At 39.9% G+C, this 11,053-nt stretch overlaps 1 protein-coding gene and 1 pseudogene across 1 annotated transcript; both read left to right on the top strand.

The window, feature by feature from the left end:
* The first annotated feature begins 372 nt into the window (after nt 1–372).
* LOC100519484 (olfactory receptor 6C2-like) lies at nt 373–3,990 on the top strand. The gene is given in 3 exon segments (XM_021082277.1): nt 373–2,140; nt 2,143–2,208; nt 2,211–3,990. Coding segments are annotated over 3 exon segments (948 nt in total). The 5' UTR covers nt 373–1,905; the 3' UTR covers nt 2,858–3,990.
* A 5,504-nt stretch (nt 3,991–9,494) lies between these two features.
* Nucleotides 9,495–11,053, top strand: LOC100525397 (annotated as a pseudogene).

The following is an 11,053-nucleotide window of genomic DNA, read 5'->3' on the forward strand; positions in this document are numbered from 1 at the left end:
ATCACATCAGCCTCAGAGAGCAATCCTGGCACAGGCACACCTTATTTAAATGTCGTCAACACGTAGGCAAACCCTTTATGCTATAAGCGAAGGTCAGCAGACTTTTCCTAGGAAGGTGTCCTATCACATTCTGGCAACCAGCCTAACAGACAAGACAGGATATCTTTCCCGGGCCAGGAGGGAAACAGCACACAAGGTACTTCATGGGGAATATTTTAAACATCTCATAAAAAACGTTCACATTGCAAAGGAATTTATCTCCTAAGGAAATACCATTCTAGTCACTTACTGAAGTAACCCAGATGCCCTGGAGGTACCATTCACAGCTAGGAAATATTTGAAAAGCTAACATTTTAATTAATTTGTGACTATGAGAATTGACACAGAATGAGCAGTTGCCCCACATCCTAAAATGACAACTTTCCTGGAAACATGGAATCTTTGGATCCAATTTGAACTGGCTTAAATTCCAGCACTGATATTTCTTAGAAGTTCAATATACCCTCATCCCTGAGAGAGTGAGTGAATAGAGGAGAAATGTGAGAAATGAAAAACTGCTCAAGGGCTTCCTGGAAAGTGATGAAATGATGGCTGTGTGCCGTGATCCTCAAAGGAAGCAACACAGGGAGGCAACCTTGTAGGGAAGTGCCTAAGGATGGATTGTGGGTTTTCAGCTTTTAAAAATAGTCACACTTAATAGCAAGTTTTATTTATTCTCTGTGTCATATTTAGCCCTTGTTAATGTTAATGCCTGACAACACCCGTTCTTTGGGGGAATAAGCACAGAATGTAAGTCTCTTCTTGGGCCAGGCTGCTGAGAACAGAGATGTCCTCAAGCATTGATAGGGTAGCAGTGATTAAAGCCATTCCCAAAGGTAAGGTGTGTCTTCAGTGAAAGAAATCATGGCAAAGAAAGCAGCGCTTTCCCCAAGAAATATCCTCCCTCATCTACATCTTGGAGGATATAGATTTTATGTTATTAGGGAGCTGGAAAGCAGCCTCAGAAGGCATTTGGGAGCTGAAGTAGGAGGTTCTGTAAGGATTGTGCAAAGCCTAAGGGCAGGACTCTGTTCCCTGGGGAAAACGATCAAAACATTCAATTTGTTAGGGTTCTGGGAAAGCTTAGGATGGGTGGGACCTTAGACAATGGATGAACGTTGAAACAGGAATTCAAGAAAGGACAAAAAAGAGAGGCTGGTCAAACTGATTCGCAAGAGAAACACAAACGTCACAAGAAAAACACGAATATGCTATTATTTCAGCATGTTATCTATCATGAAAGGAGTGCAAAGAAGAAGTCCTGGAGGAGGATGGGACTCAGGAAATTTCATGATAACTCGTGATACTGCTCCCAAGTCACCCAAACAATAAAAGCTTCTCTAGGATGTTGAGGGATTAAGAAATTATTTGAAGGGGACACGTGTTGCAAAGCACAGAAAATAGTGTGAATAAGACATTGGTGGTATTTTATGACCCTAAGGTATGAGAATGATACATTGACAGGCTTTAATGGCAAATGGATAAAACAAATTTTTATCCATTTTTTTCTATTAATGGTCATTTGTGGATCTCCTACTCTACACTGAGGACCGGAGACACCAGGATGGCTGCCAAATCTCCGGGGACTGTGAGATCTACATTTAAATTTGTGGTAGCAGACATGAAATTTCAGATGAGTATTTTTCATAAACTACAGTCTGAAGAGCAAGGAAGAGAAAACAGAGTCCAGGGAAATGAAGCACGATGTGCTCACTTACACCGTGATCATTGATGATCAAGTAAAAGCTCTAAAATCTGCTTCTACAGGCTTCTTTCGCTACTTTTCTATACATAGCTTATTGAGATATTATTTTTATATTTTATTCCTCAGATTCAACGTTTATGATTTATTAATACAGACTTCTTATGTATCTGAAGACAGTGATGAAAAATCATTCTGCTATCACTTCCTTCATCCTACTAGGATTAACAGATGACCCACGACTCCAGGTGTTTCTTTCGGTATTCCTGTTTCTGACCTACATTTTCACTGTTGTTGGAAATCTGGTCATCATCCTCCTCACTCTGGTGGACTCTCACCTTAAAACACCCATGTACTTTTTCCTTCGGAATTTCTCCATCCTAGAGATAATACTTACAACGTCTGTGTTCCTCGATTCCTGTATAGCATGACAACTGGGGACAAAAACGTGACCTATAATGCCTGTGCATCCAGTTATTTTTTGTCATCCTCATTGGGGCAACAGAATTTTTTCTCCTAACCGCCATGTCCTATGACCGCTACGTGGCCATCTGCAAGCCCCTGCACTACACCGCCATCATGAATGGAAGGATATGCACCGTTCTTGTCCTTGGCTGTTGGCTGATTGGGTTAATTGTTATACTCCCACCTCTCAGCCTAGGAGTTCAGCTAGATTTCTGTGACTCCAATCTCCTTGACCATTTTGGCTGTGATGCATCTCCTCTTCTAAAGATCGTGTGCTCAGACACTCAGTTTGTAGAACAACTTGTTTTAATCATGGCTGTGCTGACCCTCATGGTCACACTCGTCTGTGTGATTGTGTCCTACACCTACATCATCAAGTCCATTTTAAGGCTCCCTTCAGCCCAGCAGAGAAAAAAGGCTTTCTCCACCTGTTCTTCCCACATCATTGTGGTCTCCATCACCTATGGAAGTTGCATCTTTATCTATATCAAGCCGGCAAAGGAAGGAGTGGCCATTAATAAGGCGGTGTCCCTGCTCAACACTTCGGTTATTCCTCTGATGAACCCTTTCATTTATACACTACGGAATAAGCAAGTCAAACAAGCCTTCAGGGACTCAATAAAAAAGACGGCTTTTCTTTCAAAGAATTAGGCAATGATTGTATAAATTTAAATTTACACATATAAACATTTCATCTTTTACTGTGTTCTAATTCAAATCAAGGGTACAGTCCTGAATTTAGAGCCTAACTTGCCACCAAAGTTTCTTTTCTATTACTCTGAGAACCATGGACTGAAGAAAGCACGGTAGCCTTAATTCAAATAGACCTTTCTGAAAAATAATGGCGGTGGGTACATGTATAATTGAGTCACTTCTTTTTCAGCAGAAATTATCACAACATTGTAAATCAACTTTACTTCAATAAAACTTAAAAAATAGAACTTCCATTGTTGTTCACGTCTATAAGTGAGCATGAATATAAATTTCCAGAAGGTCCAAATAGTACCTCATCTTCCTTACATCTGAAACACAAAAATGCAGTAACAAAAAAAAGAGCTGTCCTTTTCCATTCATTTCTTTAAGTTCTTCCAGGTCAAAAATTATTTATCTTGGGATTCTTTCCTAGCATCCACTGTTTCAAAAACAGGATAATGGGTAGATGTAATTTGTTTCTCTTTTTTTTAATACAAACCATCTTGCTACAGACTAAGATGGAACTAATTTATTATTAAATGGAAACATTTTTTGTTTGTTTTTTTATTTTTGGCATTATAGACCTTTATTTTTTCCAATCTTATTAGATATAATTGACAAATAACATTGTATAAGCTTAAGGTGTACTCCATAAAGATTTTACATGTGTATATATTACAAAGTGATTATCATAAGTTTAGTTAACACCAGTTACCTCTGTTTTCTGTAATGGCTGTACAATTTTTCTCCTGTGTGAGAGTTTTTTAAGATCTATCTCTTGGTAACTTTCATTAAGTACAATAGAGTATCATTAACTATAATCATCATGCTTTACATTTCAACCTCAGGACTTATTTATCTTATAACCAGAAATTTGTGTCTTTGACCAGCTTCACCCATTTCCCCCAGCCACTGGCAACTTCAAATCTGGTCTCTGTTCCTATGCATTTTTTTAGATTCTGTCTTTCTCTGTCTGGCTTATTTTACTTATACTGTCCTTAAAATCTAGTTGTGTTGTCAAAAATGGTAGAATTTTCTCATTTTTTTGGCTGAATGATATTCCTTTGTATATACTTCCTCTTCTTTACCCATTTATCCATCTATGACTCAACTGGTAATCTTGGCTGTTTACTCATGCTTGGTTTATTTACTAAGGCTGCAATAAACATGGGAGGGCAGATATCTCTTTGAAATAGTGATTTTTGTTGCCTTAGAGTATATACCCAGAAGAAATACTGCTATATCATATGAGAGTACAATTTTTAGTTTTTAGAGGAAACTCCACCAACAGAGACCCCAGGGTTCCCTTTTCTCCACATACTTATGAACACTTGTTATCAACAACTGCAAAATTTTTATTGCAGCAGGTGTGTGGCTGTATCTCATTGGGGTTTCCATATGCATTTCTGTGAATATTATTGATATTCCACATCTTTTTATGTACCGATGGCCTTTTTGGGGGAGGGGCTTTTTGTCTTTTTATGGCTGCACCTGTGGCATATGGAGGTTCCCAGGCTAGGGGTCGAAGCGGAGCTGTAGCCTCCAGCCTACACCACAGCCACAGCAACACCAGATCCGAGCCACATCTGCAACCTACACCATAGCTCATGGCAATGCCAGATCCTTAACCCACTGAGCGAGGCCAGGAATCAAACCCATAACCTTATGGTTCCTAGTCAGATTCATTTCTGCTGCAACACAATGGAAACTCCCTGATGGCCTTTTTAATGTTTTCTCTGGGAAAATGTCTATTCAGATCCTTTAGCCTTCATTTAAATCAGGTTGTGGAGGGGTTTGTTATTGAATTTTAAGAAATCTTTATATATATTGGATATCTGATATATAGTTTGCAATTATTTTCTCCCATTCCATAGACTGTGTTGTCATTTTATTGATTGTTTCCTTAGCTGTGAAGAATCTTTTTAGTTTGTTTAGTCTCACTTGTTTAACTTTGCTTTTGTTGCTTGAGCTTTTGGTGTCATATCCAAACATAATTATTTCCAAAGCCAATGTCAAGGAGTTTTTCACTACATTTTATTCTGGGAGTTTTATATATTCAGGTCTTAAGATTTAAGTCTTAAATTAATTTTGAGTTGATTTTTATATATGGTGTAAAATAAGGGTCCAGTTTCATTCTTTTGCATGTAGATATCCAATTTATCCCACCATTTATTGAAGAGACTATTCTTTCCCCATTGTGACTGCCCATCTATTTTAGTCCTAGGGGCAGCATGATAATTTAGCCAATACCAGACATCACTACAGATCAAATCTTCAGCCCTATTGGACACCATGGCAACCACACTTATCTCTCGAGTTTAAGTGCTGCCACCACCTGGCCCCTACTCTCCAGAGTCCCCTCATCCACTGAATTTAAGGAGCTCTTTTCAAAACCCTGTTTCCCATTGTCATTCCTGGACTTTAAGAATAGTCACTACAGAGCACCTCAGGAAGCCAAGTCTCCTGGTTAACAATGTATTTCTCAAAGGCTGTTGAATGGATTATCCCTTGGAATTTCCTGGACTTTTGTTAAAGAGTAGACAAGCAAGTCTTGCATAATAAATCTTCTCCAGTAGAGACTTGGATGCTTTCCTCAACAGCATATGGAGAAAGTTCTGGAATTTCTACTTCATTCAGTGTAGGGCACATGCGGGCCAAGTAGGGCCAATAGAAGGATCACAGAGAGGTGTGATGGGACGTGTCTATTCCGTGTGAGAAACCCCTGTAAAGTAATGAGCAGCCTGAGGAGGGGGACAGCAGAGACACCTGCTCCACTAGAGGCCATTCCTACCTCTGCTCCATCATTTGACACCAGGATCAACATGAGCAGCAAGAGCAAGGACGTTCAGAAATGACAGCAGAGATAGTCAAAGGAAAAGCTTTATTCATATTCATGGGTCGGGAATAAGGCACAGCAAAACGAGAAACAGATCCTGGAACCAGGCAGGTTTTATCCAGTACGTGGGAGGACAAACTTTGCATTAATTCAAATACCAGGAGTAGTTTCTTTGCCTACCTGGAAAGTCATAAGTAGAAGGAGAAAGGGTGAAAACAGAGGTGGGTTAGCACTAGAACATCAAGTTTGAAATTTAAATGCTATGGAGGCTCTTAAATGTTGCAACAGCTGTCTAGGGTAGTATGGAGGAAGAAGCAGGATCTTTGAATTCAGATAAACTTTTGAACAAAACCTGCCACACCCCATGGGGCATCTTGACCATTCACTTCTCTGATCCTTAGTTTCCTCATCTGTGAAACGAGGGAGGGGTTTTTATTTTTCATTTTATCTGATATTTACGTCAAAAGTAATAACATATAGAAAATGCCCAAACTGTCTGATTCTAGGAAACACATAAAGATTCCACAAAGAAATCAAAATGGCATTCAGATATCAGACCACCCACAGCGCCTCTGAGGACACTGTTCCCATTGCTACCTGTGTTTTACATTGTTTATTAGACTGCTGCCAATTCATTAGTACCTTTTGCAACCGGATCACTAAGGACTATTTTGTTGTGAACTCAGAGGTTCCCTGCACACTCCTAGCAGACTAAACTATAAAAGAAATGTTGCAATTACAGAATTTGCAGGGAGGCCTGCCTCCCGGCCCAGGAAGATCAGCTAGGCCCTCAAAACTCAAGAGAAAGCTTCCTTATCTCTGCACCATCTTTTTTTTTCCCCTTGAGTTAGCAGAAAAACTAGGAATTGTAGTGTCAGGTGTAGTTTTCGGCTTGGTGAAGGAAGAGAAAACGGAGACAGGGCTCATTACACCAGAGGCCTTGAAAATCCAGGAGAATTCTGTCATTTGTCAAACTTTCCTGTGAGAGGGGGTGTGTGTGTGTGTGTGTTCACATGGGCTTGTACGGAGGGTGAGACTGGGAGCTGGGCAGGTGGACTGTGAAAGTGGAAGCAGAAGTGGACACGAACTCCTCTCCAACACAGTGCTCCTCAGACTGTGCGTCCCTCAAAAGCCTCTGATAAAAAGCTATCAGAAAAGTAAGTGTGTAATTTGTCATGACGGCTTTTTCCATATTCTCTAACTATAGGCAGAGAGTGAGTTCAGTCAGTCTTAAAATGTGAATTTCCGTTTATTATAATTATGCAGAAAGGTAAACCACACTCATTTCTGATATGTTGTTATTCTGAAGGGACATGAAATTAGAATTTTCCTGCCATGGTCGCTTTAGCCTTTGGAAGGCACAGACAAACCGTCAGTTAGGGAGCTGTTACTGCTAAAGAGACGGAAGAAAAAGAGGTGACGGAAAAGACACCACGACCCAATAATACACTCTAGCATAATAGAAATCAAATAATATCAGTGTTATAAGTTACTTCATCTTATTACCTGTTACTTAAGTCCTTTTGGCCACTGTTTGGTGGAAGTTGGGGGGATGGGGGGCACAGATTCGCTTCTCGAATCTCTGTCCCGAATGAAGACTGACTGAGCTTTGTTCCAAATGTAAGTTCAAAGTGTCTCAAATATATTGTTTTAATTCACTAAATAGGGAGTTGATGAAGGAAAAACCCAAATCTCAATCACTCTTCTAGTTCCCACAGTGACAGTGAGAGTAGGCAGTTTTGCACAGGTTGTCTTCAAACACTCCATGTTAATGTTAATTGAAAAACATTAATTATAGGAGGAAGGTAGTAAAATTCATCATGTATTCAATGAAATAGTTACCAACTTGATCCAAATTAAAAAGAAGTATTCTCATTCTCCCAGGGAAATCTTCCCAACACAATGTAGAATATTGGTATGACTGGGGGTAAACACCAAAAAAAGGCAGTCATATAGTCAAAGGATCTGTTACCACAGGCTTGACTGAAATGCCAGAAGCACTGTTTAATTTAACAAGCTTCATGAATTATTTGAATGAATAAATGTAGGTTGTTTCATTGGACAATAGGAAATAAGAGGAACCTCGGGTATTTTTTATTCTCTACTCAGAATGCACACATTGGGTCAGTTGGAGAAATCACACATAAGAAATCAGTTTTTCCTCTTATGTAGAAGTGTGTAGGGTTTTCCTGCAGACTTTTGCATTATTCCTAAATTTGCTCCTTTAATAATAATAAACCTCCCTAACAAAACTCTAGTGCCTATTACAGGTCAGTATTTTACATTATTATTAAAAACTGATATCCCCGGTAAGAACACATTTACTCGTTTTCTTTTACAGGATGGAGACCTGAGAGTAAGTTGCTTGAAATATGAATCTCCCGTGCAGGTAAATGTTGACATGAAGGAGAGGGGAATTTCCTGAGCCTCTAATGGGATTCCTGAAATAATATAAATTAGAGTACAAGGCAGCTTAAAACTCCTGGGAGGGGCTGAAATGGACCGTCATACAGGTCAATGAGAAAGACAGGGTACTTTTTTTACAAAGATTGGCTCATATGGGTCCCTTTGTCTCTAGCTGGCACTTGGTTAAGTTACATATGTCTAAACTCAGAGAACACAAGGGAGCAGGTTGGTAACTTAGGGGGAGAGGTGATTTGGGGAAGGTGAGCAGCAGAAATTGTTCAATCGGGAGGTCACCAAGCTGGACCTGAGACAGACTCTGAGGGCTGCCGGCTGAAAAAAGCACAGGTTGGTCAGGCTGGCAAAGAAAGCAGCTGCCTCAGGCCATCCCCTCTCAGCTCTGCCCGTGACCCAGAGCACCACAGAAGGGTTCGGTCTGCTTGATAGTCACATTCCAGAAATGTTTTCTGTATTCCACTTTAGGAACCCTCTGCTTAAGCTGTCCCCAAACTGGCATAGAAATACTTTCGTTTGCCTAAATATAGGGTGACTGAGCAAAGATGCACATTTTTTCTCCCTCTTTAGAGATTCTTTGAAGGGCAAAGAGAAGAACTAACATTTTAAAGTGAGTGTCCTGCTATTAAAGGTTGGTGTAATCACATGAGATGATCAACATAAAATGCTCATCATACATTTGTCCAAACCCGTGGACATACAACACCAAGACTGAGCCATAGCGTAGACTAAAGGACTTGGGTGATTGTGATGTGTCCCTGTAGGTTCATCAGTTGTAACATGAGCCACTCTGGTGGGAGATGTTGATAATGGGGAAAATATGCGTATGTGGAAGCAGGAGGAATGTGGGACATTTCTGTACTTTACCTTCAGTTTGCTACAAACATGATATTGCTCTAAAAAATGCTCTAATTTAAAACACCCCAAAAATACTAATGAACAGATCCTTCTTGGTTTTGAAAGTGGAGCGTTTTGGTATGGTGTGGTATGGAAAACAAAGAAAGATGAAGATGGGAGAGAACAAATTTCAAATGTGATATCATTTTCTTCAGAAGGACACACAACATCAAGGCATACTGTTGGAAAACTTCATATCAGACACATTATACACTTGTTTCTATCTTTGTACATATGCTTCGAATCAGAGAATTATCTAATTCTATTCTAGAATTATCTATCTCTCTTATAGACATAAGATCTGTAATAGATACTGTCTATAAATGCCTCTTAGTAAGATGTCAAAAGCACTGCTATGTTAACAAATTTATTATTAAGTAAAGGAAGAAAGCGCATGTGAGCTGGCCTGCTGGGGTGATTCATTCAGATCCAAATACCAGATTCTTACGATGCTTCTTTCTTCAGGTGGAATCCCCCTTGACTTAGCAGGAGGCAGTGATGAGAAATCATACGGTAATAACCACATTCATCCTGCTGGGATTGACAGAGGACCCAAAACTCCAAGTTCTGCTTTGTGCATTTTTGCTTCTCACCTACATGTTGAGTGTGGCTGGGAACCTCATCATTATCACCCTCACACTTTCGGATCCTCATCTTAAAACACCCATGTATTTTTTCCTCGAAATTTCTCTTTCTTAGAAGTCTCATTCACGACTGTCTGTATTCCCAGATTCCTGTATACTATGACAACTGGAGATAATACGTTAGCTATAATGCTTGCACCACCCAATTATTTTTTGTTGTCCTCTTTGGAGCCACAGAATTTTTTCTCCTCGCCGCTATGTCCTATGACCGCTATGTGGCCATTTGTAAGCCCCTGCACTACACAACCCTCATGAACAACCGAGTCTGCACTACCCTCGTTCTCTGCTGCTGGTTTGCCGGCCTGTTGATCATCCTCCCGCCCCTTGGCGCGGGCCTCCAGCTGGAATTCTGTGAATCCAATGAGATTGATCATTTTGGCTGTGACACATCTCCGTTTTACAGATAACCTGCTCGGACACTGTGCTCATAGAGAGAATTGTCTTGAGTTTCGCTGTGCTGACTCTCCTCATTACTTAGTGTGTGTGGTCCTCTCCTACACATGCATCATCAAGACCATTCTAAGATTCCCCGCTGCCCAGCAAAGGAAAAAGGCCTTTTCCACCTGCTCCTCCCACATGATTGTGGTTTCCATCACCTATGGCAGCTGCATCTTCATCTACATCAAACCTTTGGCAAAGGAAGGAGTGGTCATTAACAAAGGGGTGTCTGTTCTCACCACTTCAGTTGCCCCTTTGCTTAATCCGTTCATTTATACACTTTGAAATAAACAAGTGAAAGACGCCTTCAAAGGCACAGTAAAAAGGATGGTATTTCTCACAAAGAAGTAAGAGACTCTTGGTGAGTTTTGAGACTAAGTTAAATTTAAATCTGAAGGACCCAAGAGCAACATTCTTGAACTCGCAAAATAAAAAGAATTTCTTCCTATTCAGGCTAATCCTCCCCCAGGAACATTCTTCTCTCATAATCCAAAAGCCAAAATCAAGCCATTGACCTCTCCTTCTTTCAAGGTTATTTTATTAGGAATGGTATCTTCCATAAATGCGTTCCAGCAACTAGATTTCTGAAATACTCAATATCATAGAAAGGAAATGTAGATAAATGAAGTTGTATTTCTGGTCATATGGCCTTCTCATCATGGGGGCTATAATTGCCCAAAGAGCATTTCTCACTCCTTGGGAAGACTTCAGTATCTAGTGTCCAGATGTATAGGAGTAATTAAATACTCTTTACCAAAGCTTAAAACATGACCTAAAAGAAAAATGCACACTCCAGAGCTCTCTTTCTCATTTCAAAATGTTCATTTTTCAGGAATGAGTAGACGATATCAATGGGGAAAATTCAAAATTAATGAAGATAGTTATATTCTTTCTTTCTTTCTTTTTTTTTTTTTTTTTGCC

The sequence above is a fragment of the Sus scrofa genome, unplaced genomic scaffold, assembly GCF_000003025.6.
Source record: "Sus scrofa isolate TJ Tabasco breed Duroc unplaced genomic scaffold, Sscrofa11.1 Contig597, whole genome shotgun sequence".
In the NCBI taxonomy this organism is placed as follows: Eukaryota; Metazoa; Chordata; class Mammalia; order Artiodactyla; family Suidae; genus Sus; species Sus scrofa.